At 50.2% G+C, this 20,231-nt stretch overlaps 1 protein-coding gene across 2 annotated transcripts in view; it reads right to left on the reverse strand.

The window, feature by feature from the left end:
• Positions 1–20,231, reverse strand: part of CCDC93 (CCC complex scaffolding subunit CCDC93) — an 85,462-nt gene that overhangs the window by 6,807 nt on the left and 58,424 nt on the right. For both annotated transcript variants that reach the window (XM_082397890.1, XM_082397891.1), the window contains exons 14-23: positions 19,566–19,639; positions 18,359–18,440; positions 17,403–17,474; positions 16,067–16,120; positions 14,546–14,608; positions 11,361–11,469; positions 9,359–9,441; positions 7,281–7,318; positions 5,636–5,720; positions 2,767–2,880 (exon numbers count right to left, since the gene is read on the reverse strand). In XM_082397890.1, the coding sequence (XP_082254016.1) occupies positions 2,767–2,880; positions 5,636–5,720; positions 7,281–7,318; positions 9,359–9,441; positions 11,361–11,469; positions 14,546–14,608; positions 16,067–16,120; positions 17,403–17,474; positions 18,359–18,440; positions 19,566–19,639 (774 nt within the window). The remainder of the gene's footprint in view (positions 1–2,766; positions 2,881–5,635; positions 5,721–7,280; positions 7,319–9,358; positions 9,442–11,360; positions 11,470–14,545; positions 14,609–16,066; positions 16,121–17,402; positions 17,475–18,358; positions 18,441–19,565; positions 19,640–20,231) is intronic.

Raw genomic sequence — 20,231 nt, forward strand, 5'->3', positions numbered from 1 at the left:
CTGTCTGTCTGTTCAAAGCAAATACAGAAAGGGCCCTTTAGGTATTTCTTTCTATAAGAAAAGGGAAAATGTCTCCTCCCTCCTGCTTCTTTCCTGCTGAAGACGGTACGGGGCTCGCTACGTGCCAGACACCCTGAGTTCCGCTCACCGGAGATTACGTCCAAAAGCCAGCGTTATAAAAATGTATGGCTGGCATTCGTCAGAACCAGGCTAGAATCTGAATCTTGGTTTGGTGACCTTGTGACAGACTGTGCTTTGAGAAACACAATTAGTTGGTGTAATAATGCGATTCAGGTGATTCCAGAGTATGTGTTATTTCCTGGCAGACTGGTTATTAAGAAACCGTCCCAGAGCAAGCAAGCTAATGGGATTTTAGAGACAACCCGATGTTGCCAGTCAAAAAGGCCTTGATCCCAGAAGAGGCTGGATCAGGACGAGGCCATGACCCGGTGCCGGCACGGAGCCCACAGGCGTCATGGGGCTCAGTTAACGTGGAGTCAACTGAAGCATAAAGGGACGATGGCAGTGGTCAAAGGCCACGTTCTGGCTAACACCGTGCTCTGCAGGAAGAACCATCACTGCCCAGGACGGTGCTGGGGACCAGGCGGCAGTGAGGGTTCAGAACTGGGGAGCAGAAACGCAAGCAGGTTGGGCAGAGGCACAGACAGGAGGCAGGCAGAGGGCTCTGGGAGGAGAGTCCATCCTGGGATGAAAGTCTGCCTTTTCGAACTGTGTTCCTTCCACAAATGAGATCTTACCTGACACTGCAATACGTAAAAGAGCAGAATTCCTCTGCCTGGGGGAATGGGGTGGAGACTGGGGAGTAGCAAGCAAACCTCAACACCTGTGATGGCCCCAAGTTACCTCAGAGGATCTTGGAAAAAAAATTTTAAGATTTGGGAATGCTAACCTGTGGTGGTTAATTTTAAATTTTTGCCAAGTAAAATGATAAAAAAAAAAAGGAATGCATACTGTCACTATCATTTTATAAGAGAGAGCAATTTTAAACATCAAAAAACAAGGGGACATGCAATTTTTTAAAAAGGTGAGTCCTTTAAGTGAAATACACTTAGCTATCTGAGGAGCATATTACATTCCACCTTCCCCCTTTGAAAACTGAGGCCAGCACCAGGTCCAGCCTGGGGTCTTCTCGGGCTCTGAGGGCCCCACCCTCAGTCTCTGACTGAGAGTAACTGTGCCGAGGAGGCGGGAACGTGGAAACCTCAATCTTGACACGTCTGAGGGAACCTTTCCTTCAGAGATCACCCCAAGCCTTCAGCCTGACAGCCTGCAGTGCAACCATGAGCTTTTCTACTTCACTTTCATTTGCTTTGCTTCTGACAGCTTATACTTACCCTCCTCAACTCATCTGCTTTCTGGTCCTGCTGTCAAAGGGCAGTGCTGGCGTTCACGCAACACGTGAAATGTAATTCTCCTCTGGGCCTCTTCTCTTTGCGCGTTATTTGGGAAGAGCGAGCTCTGATGGGGAGCAGCGGGTCCCTATCTGTTCCCTGTCAGCTCCAACTCCTGCCGGCCACAGGGGCTCCCAGGCCCGGAGCACCTCGCCTGGCCACTCTGCCCAAGGCCAGGTCCTTCTCGTTGGAGAGAGGCCTTCCCTGACCACACCCTCTACATTAGTCCCCGCCAAGGCAATGGCTACAAGTACTTCTTACTTGTTACTACTTGTTTATGAGGGTCTGCTTCCTAGCTTGCTCTCTGTCTCCCCGACCACAGTGCAAGCTCCCGGACACAGGGACCCAGTCTGTTTTACGACCTGACGTATCTATCCCAGGGCCGTGGCAGGAGCTGGAAGAAATTTGTTGAAAGGACGAGAGAATCTGAAACGCCTACGGTTGTGGTTCTCAAAAGTTAAGTTACAAAAAAGGGAAGGAGAAGTAGAGAAGAAAAAGACAAGGAAGGGAGAGGGAAGAGCCTTAAAACAGGTAAGGACCAAATTACTGTTATGGAAAGATTGTATTTTTTATTCCGCTGACCACACCCCAGGATACAACTACCTTTAGCCGCCCCCTGTATTTTCAGCAATCTCTAAATTCACTAAAACCACATGGATTTACATTAGAAAGGGGGAAAAAATTCCTGAAAATAAAGCTGATGAGACAGATCTTGGCAAGCAACAGAATGAAGTCTCCTTTCTGGAAGTTTTCTTAAGAAAAGAGCACGTTTCCTTCTGGAATGATGGAGAATAATCCTGCCCAAATGCAGGGAGAAAAGACAGGGGCAAACAAAATTCATCTACGTGTGGGTGTGACAGGTGCCAGACACAGACTAGATGCTCTCCTCTCTCATCTGACCCAACAGGGATGAGGTCCCTCCCCACCTGCACAGCTGGCGAGTGGCAGGATCTGAACGCAAGCCTGCCACACTCAAATTCACTCTCCTCCCATGTGGCTTCTCAAGGTCCCTCCCCAGTCTAAGACTGGGAAGAGGGAAAATGCTAGACCTGAACCCATAGCAAACACTGTTTCCAGGTGGGCTGATGATGCCATTTTACTTGTGAGTTTAATGTGGTTACCGAGTGTTAGGAAATTGAAGTGACGTTTCTTAGAATGTTCAGTTAGAGCCTCAAGATGGGCCACAGAACGATGCAATCGCGATGCACGCTTTACTGTCACATCGACTGCCAACTTGCTATCTCCCATTTCAGACCAGTGGAAAAACAAAGCAATGCTCTGGTTTGCAAAGGCTCATCTGGGGGTGAACACAAATCTCGCCCAGCCTTACATGCCAGCCCAGCCCTCCTCTTACCTCCTTGAACTCTTTCACAGTCTTAAAGTACAGCCTCTGTTTTTCTAACAGTTCCAAGTACTGGTCGTTCAACTGGTCTCTTCTCATTTTGTTCTCTTGCTTCTTCTTCTCCATCTGTTGAAACAGTTTGGGAAACGGTGATGAAAGGCATGTTCTGACCAAGGGCAGCTGGCAATGTCCAACTATTACTAACACTTTCATGAATTTCCTTCCAGTAGTTTCCTTCTATGCATCATTTTTGAGGTTGGTTTATTTATTTGCATAATATTGCACAGAGACTCTATAATTTTTCAGCAATTCTCCTATCACTGGGCGTTAACTGTTTCATTTACAGTAAGTCCCCTATATACGAACCTTCAAGTTGTGAACTTTCAAAGATGAGAACGTGCATTTGCGTGTCCAGTCACGTAAGTTAGTTCACGTGTCTGGCATACGCTGTCATGTGTGTGCATCCTCTACAAGTGGTTGTGCTTTTGTGTACTTTACTGTACAGTACTGTATAGAGTACAGTAGTACAGTATCTTTATTTCAAGCCCAGGATGTCCGGAAGCAAGTGTAAAAGCAGCGGTGATGGAGCTGGTACTGTGCTGTACTTTTCAAGGTGCTATACTGTAAGATTAAAAATGTTTTCTTTATATTTTTGTTTGTTTTTTATGTATTATTTGTGTGAAAAGTATTATAACCTATTACAGTACAGTACTGTATAACTGATTGTGTTAGCTGGGTACCTAGGCCAACTTTGTTGGACTTAAGAACAAATTGGACTTACGAATGAGCTCTTGGAACGGAGTTCGTTTGTAGGGGACTTACTGTAATGAGTCTTTGTGTGTGTGAATGTAAACAATTTCACAAGAAACAGGCAGGCAGTTCCCTCTTTATTCAGCAACTCTTCCATGGACACCTCATCTGTTGCTCGCACTCACTGCTCGTCTGTTCCGTGTACACCCTGCACCTGACAGTTCCGGGGAAACCTGAGCTCTGGGGTACACACCCCCCCCCCCCCGCCACCTCGATCTGAGCAGGACCCATCATGACACCCAGATACGGAGGGCTATGATTTTGTTTCTTGTAAATAAACACAACAAAAGACATCCATCCAAATGAGCACTGTTCTGCAGAGCAGACTTACTCCATTCGAGTGCCAGTCAATATTCAGACCCTACCTGGAACCCTCGTTGAGAACTGCTTTTGGAGTCAACAGAATGAATTCACTTAAAACAGACAGTCCTTGGGTGCCTGCTACGGGCCAGGTGCTGCTGTCAGGCACCAGCAGCACAGACCCGTGAGGAGAGAGCCCTCCCTGCCCCGGGACCCGACCATCCTTCTGGTGCCCGGCCACCTCGCGGGGGCACGGGCACAAGGGCTGCCTCCTTCGCTGGCCAGCTACTGAGGTGCCTTCGCCATGAAGCCTGGGGGAGGATGGAGAGAAGGAAGGGGTCGGGCCCATTTCTTTCCCCAGGAATGCATCAGAGAGTAAACAAAGGGGAAGCCAAAGGGGAAAAACCCCAGTAACTTCCCGTTGTTCTTTACTATGAACAAGAGCATCTCCCTGAGGACGAGCATGGCGACTGGAAAGGTCCCCGCACTGAGGCTGGGTGGTTACAGGCCTGCGGTTGGCCAGGCTCTCTGCCCCCACTTCCCTCTCACCCCAGATCATCAAGAAGGGACTCCACTCCCTCTTGCAAGAGAGCCTGTCCACCCTGGGTAAGGGTCCACGCACGGGGACAGGTGCTGCCTCAACTTTGCCCTCATTTTTGACGTTGAATAGTCTTGTCACCAGTGACATATTTTTACTTTTTTCTTTTTTTTTTTGCTCTTTTGACATGATTTTATTGATGTCCTTAATAGTAAGATGAATATTTTGCTACAGGGAAAGGGATATGGCGAGCTTTTACCCGCAGTTCATCTCTGGTGAGATGGGATTCCAGGCAGCTTGAATGAGTGCATTTTTAGGACAGGTCCTACAGGCAATCCTTCCTTTCATGTGTTTACACTCTGGTTGCCCTCATTGGACCACTTTGCCCCAGGATTGTGAGAGGAGTGCCCTAAGTCCCCAGAAGGTTTCACTGCCGTGCCCGAGGACCAGGTGTGTGATATGTTTTAAAAACACGACCAAAAGCAAGAGACACTGGAAGCACTAGTTAGGATTTGTCTGGCTATGGTAGTGGGAGGCTGTGGCTGCGTGTCCGGCTTCCAGACCGTCAGCAAGTCTTCTTTCCTTCTGACCGAGTGGCCCCTGCAGAGCCACAGAGCGTGGAAGTCCCCACGCTGCGCCCCGTCTGGATGGTTCTCTGCAAAGCTATCTCTGGAGCACCCACACCCCTCTTCAGTTCCTCTCTTTTCTCTTCTGACTTCTGAGACTCAATATCCTCTCACTTTAGCAGAGTTCAGCAATTACTTGCACTTTTTACAGGGGGTTCCTGGAAACTAAAATGCTCTGAAGATGCTAAGGAATGAATCCCTAACGGTAGAATGTCAGGAACCAAAGAGCCAGTGAGGATGTGATTCTGGGCAAGAGAGAAGGCCTGCTGGTGAAAGTCAGTTTCCTCATCTGTGAAATGGGGGGAACCCCACTCACTTCAGAGGGCTTTTAGGAGGATTAGCACAGTGCTTGGCACATGGTAGGTGTTCAGTCCACAGAGCTGTTGCTAAGAACAGCCCGTGAACGACCAGTGCAGGTAGCCCATGGAGCTGGCCTGCCCACTGCAGGGTCAGAGGCCTGGTGGGACCCCTTGCAGAGACACTGAAGATGTGTCTTCAGAATTGAGAGCACATTCCCAGGACAAACAGAAGAGGCCTGCTTTCCCCAGGGCCTTCTTCACCACCAGTGTGAAACCCTGGCTGCATTACAGAAAGGAAACCATCTGACCTTCATTCGATTTTGCTTAATTCCTTCTACGATCTGTTCCATCTGACGTAAAAACTGGTCCCGGGAAGCGGGGGAGGCCATGGCTCTGAAAGAAAGACCAGCAGAGGTATGACCAGCAAACAGGACTCTCAGAAAAGAGGAGGCGCCGAGGAGTCAGCCCTGTACCCAGATAACGCCCCAAGACGCAAGCAGGCATTTGCAAGGCAGGATGGACCCGTGGGGCCCCCGAGATTCCAGGCAGCCAAAGATTCTAAACTCCGAGGAAGGCATGAAAACTAGCCTGGTCTTGTAACTGAATAGTAATCTTCTTTTCCCACTCTCCCTATAGTTTTCTTACTAATACATATTTTCTTAAATAAAATAAAACGTGACTAAAATTAACAATTTTTTTTTTTTTAATTTTGAATGATGGCAGGCTCTGCTTAAGAACCTTAGTTTTTAAAAATCTGCAGATTTAGAGGCACTGCTCAAGACTGAGAGACATTTTCTGAGATTTTCCTAAAACCAGGCTGGGAAACCTGGTCCTGTTTCCAGGAATAGCAGCTAAAGAAGTGATGTCCTAAAACATGCCCCTTCACCTCCAGTTCTGCAGAGGAAATGACATCAGAAGGATCACAGCACACGGATACAAGAATAAGAATTCTTCCAAAGGACAGGCTGACAGAAAGCAGAATTCGCCACAAAAACACTCAAACCTCAGCTTCTCTCAATGATCAGGGGATAAAGACGCAGGCACCATTTTTAGAAATGTCACAAGGTTGTTAAGTCACTAACTGAATCTGAATATTAAATGGGGCTGTGAGGATTTTTGTTTGTTTTTAGTTAGAAATGAAACTTAAAGTCTAGAGCTTGTTATCCATTAAGATCTTAGTTGCTGGTCACCTGCCAGGGGACAGCAGAGACCTGTGCTGGAAGGAGAGGAAGCCTGATGGACGGAGAGCCAGCCTGGGGCTGCCCGGATGGTGGGCAGGCCAATGGCCATGCTTGAGGGCTGGTATGATTTGGGTACAGATGGGCCTTGCCATCCAACTTTTGGAGAACATATTTATACCTGAACGAAGTAGTTTAGAGTATGCACATGACTTAAAAGACAAAATCTACCACAAGATTTGAAAAGTATTTTAAAAAATCATATAGATTATTTCATTATTTAAATTTTATTTTATCTTATTTTATTTTTTGGCTGCGCCACGCGGCTTGTGGGATCTTAGTTCCCCGACCAGGGACTGAAGCTGGGCCCTCGGCAGTGAAGGTGTAGAGTCCTAACCACTGGACCGCCAGGGAATTCCCTCGTTATCTAAATTTTAAAGTATCTCTATGTGCTCAAAAACAAATGTTATTAATCTAATCCTAGAAGGACAAAAGTAATCTATGAAGAAATCATAGTAGTTAGGCATAGTCAAATTATTTGAAAGTTCACCTTTTCCCTAAGCTATTCCTTGGTGTTTTTAAAATTCACTGTATCATTAAGTTTTTCCAAGAACTCAAGCTCTGCGTAAACCAAGGCACATCCGCACGCAGCAGCAGGGGTGAAAGCGTAAGAATCCCACCCTGGGCACTGAGCCTTGCTCGATCAGGCAGAGGTGAGGCAACAAAAGTGCAGGGCACACGAGCTACTGACGGGAGGAGGACCGAGAGCACTTACTGTGAGAAGTTCTCATGAACTGAGTTCAGCAGGCTAATCTGGGGAGGAAAGAAGAACAGAAACAACAAGCAAAGGCTGAAAGATGCCTGGGCTAAACCCCAGCCACTGCAAGCTTGTCACGTGTCTCTGGAGGCTGATGCTGAGATGAACACACCTTGTTCGCACAGATGAAAGTAACATGAAAAAAAAGAGCAACGTGTTCTCACCTCCAGAGTTTCCCCGGAGCATCTAGCTTCCCACAGCCATGACCACAGGAATGACGGAACCCAAATCCCAGCTGGGAAGCCTAAGCCAACACTAGGGCCCTTAGGGCTGCACCACAGCCCTTTCGATCTCACCAGACACTGCCCTTTATTCTCAGGGCCATCAGCTTAGCAGAGGGTCAGTGGGCGCAGAGGGTGACAACACTGTGCCCGTTCGTTCTACTCCTTCCCACAAAGTCTCTGCCAATGCGGCCAGCTGCCGGGCGGCCCTGGGAGCCTCCACGGGGGGAGGGTGCGCCATTCAAGGCCCCTCTCCCCTAGAAATGCCATAGCCCGCACCTAGGACCCTCTATCTGTCCTGATGATCATCCAGGGCAGGCCTCTGAGTCTGGAGTCTAGAAACCTAGGTTCTCTTTCTGGCTCTGTCACTGACTCGGCTTGTGAGCTCAGGACTGGGCATTTACTATACTTGGACTCAGGTTCACACTCTGTAAAACGGAGATGATATTCTTGGCCTTGTGACTCCACAGGCATGTTGAAAGCTAAAATATCACAGGTATAAATAGACTTGAGATAAAATGTACAGTTTATCCAAATGCAAACTTCTAACCGCATTAGTATGGCTTGGAATTAAACAGCCCCACCCCCTGCATACTCCTTGTTTTTACAAGAATGCAACAATTTTAAACACTGCTGATGAAGAAAGGTCAGTGGGGTTCGAGCCTTCCTCAGAAGGGGCTGCCCGTCTTCCCTCACCAGGCGGGAAGACCCCAAGGCCAGGGCGTGCAGCAGAGGTACCCCCAGGGCTGACGTAAATCCCCCAAACGCACTCGGATCATCTACTCTAACGTTTAGCAGATGCCTGTTCTGTGCCCATCACTGGGTACGGCCCTGGATACAGAGAAAACAGAACCCAACCCCTCCTCAAGGAGTGCCTCTCGGAGAAGAGACATTGATCTGGTTTGACTGACAAGAGGCAGTCGAGGACAGTACTCACTGATGTCTCCATTTGGGTCCAGGTAAAAGACACATCTGTAATATTGTTCTTAGTAAAGTGGTAATTAGTGCGGGTTGCAGGATGATGATAAAATAAAAATAGGTTCTGTCACCCTCAAGGGGAGGGGGAGGCAGGAGCTAACACATATCACCACGAGCGAGGGACTTCACAGGCATTGCCTCGTTCTGTCTCCATCACTGCAGGAGTTCTCCCCGTTTTACAGGTGAGGAAGGTAAGGCCGCACTGACACCCAAACCCGTGTGAGTCCAGAGTGCCTGCTGGAGCCGCCACACTGCTGCCGACGGGAAGACAGCGCTGCTTCTTCCTAGACACAGCTGCACACCTGCCCCGATCGTCTGCCTTCCATCGAGGGCCCTGACCACCAGCGGATCTGGCCTGAGCCAGAGTCACACGGAGGGGCAGCCCCGGTCACCCCTCCCACTCCTGCTTTCGTTCTCACAATTCTTTTAGTTCACGCCTCTGTCTGCCGCTGAGGATTCAACCGCCACCTCCCCCCGTCAACTCTGACAGCCCACCCTCCCCATTTCCTTTAGCTGGTTCTTTCCTTCCTCTAAAACTCAAACTACAGTTTCACCAACTCCAGGCCCTCCTCCGTATGCAGCTCTCGAGCTTCCAGGATGTTTCTTTTTATGACGTCGTCTCTCACGAGGCACCACACAGCTGCTGGCCACCCTGCGCAGTGGGAGCCCCGACGAACCCGCACTTTCTGACTCTGGACCCGGCACTGGGCACACGACAGGTGTTCCTCCCACTTCAGCCGAAGGCGTCGCGACACCAGGTCCGTGTGAACTTCCCGCGCTGACAGCACGGGTAGCTGCTCATCTGATTATGCTTCTTCTTTCTATAAAGGCTCTTACCTCTTTTTCCAAATAAACCTTTTTGTCATCCAGGGTATTATACAGAGTGAAGAACTGCTTGGTTTCTTTGTGCACTGCTGAAACTGCAAATGCAAAGAAATCAGCACATGAGTGAGAAAATGTATCAGAACAATCCTGCGTACCCTCTCCCCGCGGAGGCACCGCAGGACTCGGACCTGCCAGCGCTGGCTCTCACTCGCCGTCTGTGCGGAGGCCCCACGGGGCACACAGGCCGGCGCAGGGCTGCCGCAGGCTGACGGCACGCGTGTGGCAGCCAGGACGCGGAGCCAGCGGAAGCTCCCTGTCGGCGTGCGGGGCTCGGGTCTGTCCGAAGCCCTCCCGGTGAGGGGTCCCGGGAGGAAGGCGGAGGGACGAAGCAGCGCCATGCCAGCTCTTCCTGCCTGCGGGCTCCCTCCCTTCCCACGCCCCTCAGCAGCAGCAGCCACAGCCGGCTCACTTTCCTGAAGCCCGTGCTTAGGGAGAAAGAGTTAACTTAAGGCAGGAACTATTTTCTGCTGAGAAACTGCCATCGTTGACACCTGCCCCTGATCACCTGAGTCAAATGGGAGGACCGCATGAAACATCAGGGTGGTGGGGTTAAGACGCGAAAGGAAGCGTGCGTCTGGACCCATGTTCTGAGTAGGGACAGTGCTCCGGCTTGAAGCAGGAAGGATGGCTGAGACGCCAACATCTCAAGGGAAGATCTGGGGTATATTCTGAAAGAAGACTTGGAGTTTTCCAAGCGGGAACTGCAGGGCACTGGCCTCCTGGGCCTGGGACCAGCTCACAGGGGTGGGGGACACAGGGACTGCAGGGGGGCCAGCTGGCCCAGACAAGGCAGGACTTAGGATTCTGAAGACTGTCCACCCAGTTATGGGGAGCTATTAAGTATCAAGGCTTTTAAAGCAAGAGTGTAAAATGATCAAATTGTGTGTGAGAAAGACCCCTCAGGCAAGAGTGCAGACAAGGGGTTAGACTCTGGGCAGTGATGAGAAGGTGGCTGCAGCAGAGACGACAGGGGGGTCTAAGTGGGCTTGACAGCGATCCCAGTGACCGAGGGGAAAGACGGGGAGGGAGGCAAGTTCAGTCTTGTATGTGCTGAGTTTGGGGTACCCGGGAGACAAGCAAGAGTGGGAGCCCAAGGAAGGGGTGATGGTCCAGGATCTGTTTACAGAGGATGTGAGCTGGGCCTTGAAGGATTTTGTCTAACAGAGTGAAGAAGGGGTCCCAGGCGCAGGTTAACAGGAGTCAAGGCCTAGGATGTCAAAGTGCATGGTGTGTTCAGAGGCAGCATGTGGACTGAGGAGGCCAGAGTGGGGACTGAGGGCAGGAAATCGGGACCTCCAGGCAGGCCACTTAGACTGGGGAGGATCCTGGGCAGGATGAGGAGAGAGGCTTTCTTCAGCGGGTCTAGGAAGCGCCTGAGGATTTGCCACTGGAGAGAAGTGATGTGACTGGATGGGTGGATGACGGGCTCACAAGGGGCTGCAGACCAGCTAATACTCGCTGGGCTGAGCTAGGATGCCAGGGAGGACAGATATGGCAGCAGCATGCGCTCACTGATTTAGGCCGAGGGAGACCCAGTCCTGAATCCCTGGGTGAACGTGGTGCTGTTAAAGGCAAGGACCACACGAGCAAGAAGGTTTGCAGAGGAGAAGAACAATGGGCGAAGGCTGATCTAGAGATGCCGGGGTCACGAGGTTCCGTGTGACGTTGGAAAGTGGAGCCCGATGACTGACAGGGATGAGGGTGGGCTAGAAGCATCGCTCTCAGAGCTCAGTCAGCGTTAAGTATCTGTCCAGGGAGAGGGCAGTCAGAGCTCCATGGTGTTTCTCCTGGGCTTCTGGGCTACATGAAATGAGTGGGCCTGACGATGAGCTGGGGGCCCTCCCAGGGGTGGCTTTCATGGACGGCGCCACCACGCTGAAGTGGGACAGAGCCCCTCGCCTCCTGCCCCTCCCAGGGTCAGCCTCGGGAGCTTGTGTGTGGTCGATGCACCTACTCTGGCGGTAGAGTTCGATAAATCTCTTCTGATACTGTATTAGCTCGGCTCTGCTGGGCACTTCGTCAATCCTGCGATGCAAAATTGCTATTTCTCGGTTTCTTCGAGCCTAGATGCAAAAGGGAGGGCGAGACAGCACTGTTTGGTGAAAGGCCTCACGTGCCCTCTGGGGAGCCAAAACACTGCCCCCACCCACCGTGTGCCCACACACCCGCCCTGGAATGCAGGCACCCGACGCGGCTGCGGCCTGAGGCGCGCGTCTCAGACCCTGACTCCCCCGGCAACACAGGGAGAAGGCGTCAAAATGATGGATCGGAGGGAGGATTCTGAACGGGAGGGCATGTGTGGATGGTGCCGCCAGCCAGCCCACCAGGCCCCCAAGGACTCCAGAGCAGCTGACTCCCGGCGCCAGGCAGGGACCAGACAACAGAAGTGCTTCCCAGGTGACAAGGGGGCTGCCCTGCTGCCTCCGTGCAAATCCCAAATCCCTTAGCGTGTTTGGAAAGCTCCTACAGTTCCCTCCCAAAGCAGCTTTCTGGCACTTTCCCCCTCCTGTGAAACGAACTGGGCTCTTCTAGCTGAACTGCCCCAGGTGCATCCGGGGAGGCAGGGCTGTGCGTGGCACCGGGGAGACCTCGGGCTCCGAGGCGGGCGGCTTCCCCGAGGGGCAGCGCTGAAGAGGGCCACCCAGCTCCCACCACAGGTTCACGGCCTCCCCGTCCTCCCCGTCTCCTGGCCCACTTTATCACAGCGGTAGACGGGGACCTCTAATTCATTAGGGTGCAAAAACCCCTCCAGGCGCAAAACCCACTATCGACTCTCGTGATCAAACCAAAATAGTGCCTGCTGCTCCGGCTAGAGTGGAGGGAAAGATGCACGTCTCCCTGTGGCCAAGGCTGCACCGCCCATGCGTGCTCAGGCTCTGGCTCCTATACCTTCTCAGGAATCCAAAGATAAAATCATGCACTCTTTTCACTGTTTCTTTAACCTCTCCTTTTCTACTGGCTTCTTCTCATCGGCATTTAAATACGTTCAAGTCCCTGACCCTTAAAAAGGCCCTTCCTTAAACCCTGATCACCTTTCAGCTTCCATCTGTCTCCTCCCTTTAACAGCACAACTTCCCGAGAGCAACGTGCCCCACTGGCTCTGACCCCTCCACTCCCCTCGGTCGTCCTTCAACCCGCTGCCGCTAGCTGCTCCCAACACCCACTGGCACCACTCTTGCCAAGGTCACCGCAGACCTTCTCTCTGCACCTATGGCAATTCTCAGCTTCCCGCTTTCCTGACTTCTGGCAACACCGACCCTTCTCTCCACTGGGCTCTCTGCTCAGCTGCCATGAGACCTCGGGCTCCTGTTTTCCCTGGGTCTCCGGCTGCCCGGTTGGTCTCAACCCTCATTGGTGGAGTCCTTCTTTCCCTCTTCTCGGCCTGTATTTTCACATCCTAGGTTATCACCTATACAGCGCTGACCCCCAGATCTCCAGCCCAGACTATTCCTACTTGGGTGAGTACCCCAACCTTTAAAGGCCCTAAACAGATCTCATGAACACTTCTATTCACACTCCCATCCCCTTCAGCCCTATCCTTTCTCCTTTAGGCTTTTGCTCAATGAATAACACAAGGATCCACGCTGGTGCCCAAGTCAGAAATTCCCCCACCATCCTCGACTCCACTTTTTCTCTAACCCATCCCAAGTTCCATGGATACAGCTGCTCAGCCTCTCACCTGCCAGTTTATTTCTGTCCATTTTCACTGACCCAGCCCTGGCTCAGGCTTCAGCAGGCTTAGGGTTCTACTGCACCTTCCCTCTAGCCAGTATGTATGACTGACCCCCAGGTCTCCAGCCTGCAGTATGCAATTCGCATACAAGCCCCCTTGTACTTTGATGTATACGGACATATCTTGGTTCTCAAACAGCTAGCCAGCTCCCAGAAGATAGAGCAACCCATTTACTATTCCTGGGATCTAATGCAACACTGAACACATAGTAAGCACACAGTCAAAAAGTTTCCAAGGATGCAGCTGTACTGTCCTGATTTTATTTAATTCTGTGTCTCTTTAAGATTGGTACAGTGTCTTTGTATCAGGACAAATTTGACTCCCCGGAATTTAGCCAAACAACTCAGCAAAATAAGCACGGGCCAGAGAAAGGAGAAAGAGGGTCCCATTGGCCCCTGCAGCCCCTTGGCCACTCCCGCCAGAACCTGGCCTTCCTTTCCCAGAGAACAGAGAGAAGGCCCAGGCCAAAGTGCAACACAAGTTAACTCCTGGCTTTTGAATGTGCATGAGCCAGACCCTGGCAATGTAAAAGATTCTATAATGTAATTTTGATCTATGTGAATTTAGAGCCAACTTTAAAACTCCCCATATTTGATGGCCTTCTCACAAACCCCTAAGGTTATCTATCAATTAAGACAGCTAAAGTGGGCACTTAATTTTAGGGGAAAGGTACTAGACAAGAACACAATATTTTTAAGTCTACCTTATCCTCCCCCTGACTTTTTTTTAAACAGCTATGAGATATAATTCACAGGCCATACATTTCACCCAAAGTATACAATTCAATGGTTTTTAGTATACTCACAGAGTCGTACGACCAGCACCACTACCTAAAATTGCAGAACTTTTTCATCACCCCAAAAGAAACCCGTACCAATCAGCAGTCACTCCCATGTCTCCCGACCCCTTACCCCCACCATTAGGCAGCATTAATTCACTTTGTCTCTACAGATTTGCCTCTTCTGGACATTTAACAATTTTTTGTAGTTTGCGGAGTACAAGTTTTACAATTCTTTTGTTAAATATATTCCTAAGTGCTCTGTTCTACTGTAAATAAAATTTTCTTAATTAAAAAAAAAAAGTACTGGACAAGAACATTAGACCTCTAATCTTGGCTCTGGCACCTTCCAGCTGCTTGTACTTCACAGATGTGAGTCAATTTCTTCATACAGAAAATGAGGCTAATAGCTAACTTTCCACCCATCTCAAATCAAACGAGATGATGGTGAAATAACATACCAATGTGAGGTGTTACAACCAACATAATCCACTGAGCTGCACTCCAGATAGAAGAGCAAACAGCAGCTTTCCCGAGTCTCTCCACTCTTAGATGCTGAGACTTTCTACTTCTGCTATAGGCACACAAGCCTAGTTAGAGGCATTTATTGGCTCTTGTTTTCACTCACCTGTAGTAAACGGATCTTGTAAAGCTTCTCTTTCTCCATATTATACCGACTGTCTAGGTCTTCCTGAAATTGGAAAAAAACACAATTATCTGGGAATAGGAAATTTTCATTTTTTGATGAAATCTTTTGAAGTTGAACAGTTTTTATATATCTCCCTCATCCTGAGGTTCCAAATTTCTTTTTTCAAATGGCCGAGTTCAGGGTCGGGTCCTAAGTCCCTTGACACTCTTTCACATCACTTTATAACAACTCTTCCTTCTTCCGGGACCCAGGCTGCATCCAGGGTTCTTAAGTGAAGTATCCCCCAAGTCCACGTGCCCTTTCCTCCCGCACCAAAAAAAATCCACGAGGAGGAGGAGACAACCGTTATTTAAAAGCCTGTTGTTCTATGTCTCTGTGTTTGGAGATGATGATGGCTTGCTTCCTATGTTTCTGTTTAGACCTGCACCCTCCAATATGATAGCCACCAGCCACAAGTGGCTATTTAAATTTACATTAACTAAAACTTAAAAATATTCAGTTTCTCAACTTCCCTAGCCACGTTTCAAGTGCTCAGTAGCCACATGTAGCTAGTGGCTACCATATTGGACAGCATAGATAGAGAACATTTCCACCACTGCAGAAAGGCCCTTTGGACAGAGCTGAATTAAAAGAGAGAAACTAGCCCCTCACTGAACCCAATGGGGTAAAAGACATGGCTGGATGGTTTGCTGAACTGGGGAAAGCTACAATAGTGTCAGAGGTGCCCCTTTCCCACTGTGTGCGTGCACACACACACACACACGCACACCGCAGCTCCTCCATGGGGCTCAGCTGCAGGCAAACCTCAGTAGCCTTCACCATGGGAGTCCCGAAGCTCACTCTCTAGGAGCCTCTGAGGGCACGAAGGGAAGAGAAACCCTAAAGGAGGAGAATGTGAGAGGCTTTTCCTGTTTCTCTCTTCCTTCTCCTCTTCCTTTTCTATTCCTTTCTCCTAGAAGCACCTGTTTAACAGGGGTCCGCAAACTATAGCCCAGCAGCTAAATCCCACAGCCCTCGGGTCAAATTCGCCTCTGTGCTTAGTTTTGTAAATAAAGTTTTACTGGAATGTAGACATGTCCTTTCACTTATCTATAGACTACGACGACCACAGCGGAGCTGGCCCACAAAGCTGACAATATTTACTACCCAGCCCTTTACAGGCTGCTGACCCTGGAATGCAGTCCCCTCCAGAGAGAGCTCTCTCCCTGTGCACTGCTCGCCCCTCGGAGCCTGGGCTGTGACGGGCACGTGTGGACCACACAGGCCTGTCCCCTTCCCGGCTCAGATGCCAGGGTGGGGACGGCATGCCTTGTGCCAGGTGCCCGCCGTCAGGGCCGTCCCCGGGAGGTCCTGCTCCACCCAAGGGGCGGATGCGGAGATGGAGCCACGCCCCGAGAGCCCGAAGACAAGGAGGTGGCCGCAGACGGGATGAAAGGACGCGTGAGGAGCTGCCACACCCGCAGAGGACAGCGGCGGTCCTGAGAATGGGCAGGTACTTACGTGGTGCGTCATCGCCGGCGTTAGGGCACCGTGCTGCTCTCCCCCGGAGAGGGTCTGCAATGAGGAAAAGTAAAAGAAAAAAAGAAAAAAAATGTTTCTGAGGAAAGGGATGGGACAGAAAAGCTGAGGGTCCAGATGTAGGAAGGGGGGGGGGTGGGCAGACCACGTCTGAACAGGGCAAAGCCTGCACACGGGCCCCAGATTTTAAATTGTTCTTCAATGCCTCTCAGCCACACACTAACAAGCTAAACTCTAACTGTCTTTGAATGTGAGTCAATCCCTCTAACAAGGTGTGACTGCTAAGAAGAGAAATGCCGTCCTGAAAGTCTGTGATTTGTGCAAACCCAGAGGCTGGCTGAGCTCATGTGAGCCTCTGAGCTCCAAGTCTTAGAAACAACTGGAAAGGCTGGATGTGGGTGGGTGGTCCCAGGACACCACCCACTGCACGGCCTCACTCTGCTATCCCCGTGCCAGTCCTCACGGCTGTGGCTGGAGTGGCACAACCCATCAAAACAGGGAGGTGGCACCTCTGAGGCCCATCTCCCTGCTGAGCAGGGCAGAGTGCCACACAGCCCCGGTGGAAAGCATCTGGACTCATGCTGGCTGCTTGGACAAGTCCCCTCCCCTCTCTGAGCCCCAGGTTCCCTATTTCCCCAAGAGAGAGGGTGCAGTCGATGGGGTCCAAAGCCACACTCAGCTCTCACATCTTAAGCACAGGGAGCCTCAGCAAATAAGCCTTGACTGGAGTGTGAGAAGGGACAAACCACAGCGATCCCTACGATCTCATTTGGTGAGAGAAACAGACTTATTTTTCTGCCCTTGTCCACACTAGCTCCTTGGAAGATCAAGGCCTCTGTTCCGAGAGCCAGTGGGCCGTGTTCCTGAGCCCGGGGTGTTCCCGTGCTGCCAGAGCTCTGACCTCACATCCCGTGCTGCTCTCGGCTGCCTTCCTGTGCCCCCGGGCAGGAGCGCAGGGTGAAATGACCAAACTGGCACAGAATTTACAGGCAGATGGCACGAGTGGGAACAGAGCTCAGGGGCCTCCTGCAAACACCCTGTCCCTAACAGAGGGGGCAGCCGCGCTTGTGACCCGTTAATTCTTATCTGGAGTTGCTGCTGGCCACACCTGTGGACGCTTTGACCCATAGAAGGAAGACAAAGGACAGGGACAAATATCTCAGAAAACTACTTGAGAAATGTGTGTTCAGAGGACCAGGCCGAGGAAAGTCTGGTCTTTTTCCGCACCAGACTCTTCGCTGGTGAGTGCTCTAGAAACCCCTTCACGGTGGAAGTCACACAGCCCCAGCAGACGGGAGCGCTCCTCCACAGCCCGTACCTTTTCATCTCTGCCTGGAGCCCTCTCAGCCTTCAGGGTTTCAATGTCCTGCTGCAGCCGTGCCATCTCCTCCTTAAAAAGTAATACGAACATTCGTAAGATCTGGACAGGCTAGTAATCGGAGGTAATTATTTACCTTGATCTAGAGTCTTTTTTTTCACATTTCGTGAGTTTACGTGGAGACAGAAAGTCCATTAGGCAGTAGCTCCCCAGACCCCCGATTTTCAGCCTGGGAAGGTTTACTCAGGAGGATACAGGCAGCTGTACCTCCATCAGAAGGCACCTTTCTTCCTAAAGGACAGGCGAGGCTCGCAGTAACCCCTGGGACACGGAACGAACGAGTGGCTTAGAGCCCGGTCCAAGCCTCCTTCTCCGTGCCGACCCTTCTCCACCTTTCCTGGGACCTTGCGGCCCAGAGCCCTGCCTCACCAAGGCACTCCTCCCCTGCCACCCGGCCCTGCACAAGTCAGGCCAGCTTCCGGATGCCTCTGGCGCCACGGCGGCCTCTCCCCCTGGACTCACACACGACTCAACTCCCTTTTCTTGCCTCCCACGTGGTCACCTGAGCACGTGCCCGCTACCGGACCACGAGGTCTCACGTGGCAGAACACGCAACACACAGACACGCCAGGTCTTCAGGGCGTCCCTGGTCTCCTAAGATGCTATGCCTTTCGCACTCTGTGAGACTTTTCTTTTCAGTACATTTGGAAATTAGGAAACATCGTTTGTTAGACTGTGCTCTCAGTCTGGGGGTTTGGCACACCTAAGTCACTTGCGGTGTCCTCGGAGGGCACCTACCGTAGTCCTCTACTCCTCTCACACACTGCCGCGTGCCCGCTTGGTGAGCCTGCTTTTCCGACCGCACCTGGACAGGACCCTCGGCAGCACAAGGGAGGGAAAGCAGGAGACTTTACAAGAATCTCGGTTAACGTCTGCCGACACCGAGCAACACTTACTCGACAATGTGCTTTAAACTCCTGTTCCTGACTTTTCAGATTTTCATTCATGGCTACAAGGGCTCTCAAGTTCTGCAGGATGCTGAAAAGAAAAGACCAAAAAATGACTGACTTGAGACAAACTATTATGATTTTATGAATCACGGGGAAAACCAAGACCCCAGATAAAAAGGGATTTCTTTCTTAATTTCCTTGTCTCTCCCAAGAGTGTCTAACGGGCTTCCCACAAATGGTTATGACTACCCTTTAACTGACATTATTATTCATTTATACGCCGAGTCCATCAGGCCACATCCAAACAAACACTATAGAATTCAGCATTAAAATGTCAGCTGCAGAAACAACAAGGCGTTTCAAGATTACTGTATATTTTTAATGACACTAATTACTTAACAGACTCAGAGCACAGACAGTATCGTAATTTTAATTCCCATTTTTCATTTCCCTTCTGAAAGGAAACGAGTTGCTTAAGGTCATTAAAAGCACTAATTTGAAATTTAAAATGTCAAGTATCTAATAGTACTTTGCTCCACATCATGAAAAGAGGGTTTCTAATCATAAAGCCAAGTAATCTGTAGGTACTTCTTTGCTAAAAATATCCACCAAACCCAGAACTGCTCAATCTGTCCCTGAAGCATTTTATTATTTCATGATTTCACTCAAGTGAGTGACACTTGGGAGATTTCACCACCCAAACAGTTTGGTGTTAAAACGGTCAAATGTCAGTGATTATATTTAATTTAAATTGTCTAAATACAATTAATTGAAAAACAAAACAAAACACAAAAACCCAGCAGCTGTGTCTTGGTCAAAAAAGACTGTACCTTCACTCCCAAAGGACAGGGGACATCCTAAAACGTGTGCTGTTAAAACCTGGTAACAATGGTTGATTCTAAAGGGAGGGGGGCAAGGGCGGGAGGAGACTTTTCGGCGCACGTCCTTTTGAACCTTGAATGTATTACTTAGTTTTTAAAAACAGAAAAAACAAAACAAAACGCAAAACGAGCTGCTCCTGACCCCAGGGGGAACTGGGGGGAAGAGGAACGAGGCTAACTCAGCACCCCCTGGGCAACAGGCGCGCCCCAGACCAGCGGAGAAGTAACTGAGCGGCACGGGGCCAGCAGCAGTGACCCCCGGCTCGTCAGCCCTGCACTCAAACCACCAGACACCTTCACGGAGAAAATAAGCACATGCTGAAACCTCTTACCCTGGATCAGCTTTGGCTTCTACCTTCTCAAGGGCGGCCTGTTCTTTGTCCAGTTTCTCACCATAACTCTTGAGCTGCGAGAGACAAGGAGGCACGTTGGTGGGACAGGAGATGTCCTCTCCTTCCCGGCTCACACCTGCACCCCCTTCCTGACAGCCCACTGGATTTGGCTGTATGTTGAGAAAATAGGTGGACGAGAGGAAGAGGATGGGGGTGGAGGGACAGCATGGAGAGGTCAAAACCAGACCCTTCGTGACACGTTCTGTTGGTAAATGAGACCTTAAAGGCAGTACCTTTAAATCACAGCAGCAAATGGGTGGAAAGCCAAAAGTAATGCTGACAGCAGGTGCCTTTCAGTAGGAAGAGGTAAATAATAACAGTGGCTGTGAGAGACAGACCTGGGTTTCAATTTCAGGATACCACTATCACGGCTGCTTGACAGGGGCAGGGTTAAATCTCCCATCTTGAAAAATTCCACTTTCTTTTTCTGAGTCAGACAGTTGGGGATTTTAAAAAAGAAATTAAAAAAAAACTCAGATTTTAATTTTTGAGGTGTGCAGATCTATCACACAATAGAATACTAAGCTGCTATTAAAAAAAGAAAGAATAAACAGCTCTTTTATGATGCTCTCTAACATCTACTGTTGGTTGAAGAAAACAACATAT

Source organism: Balaenoptera borealis (genome assembly GCF_965194805.1).
Source record: "Balaenoptera borealis genome assembly, chromosome: 6".
In the NCBI taxonomy this organism is placed as follows: Eukaryota; Metazoa; Chordata; class Mammalia; order Artiodactyla; family Balaenopteridae; genus Balaenoptera; species Balaenoptera borealis.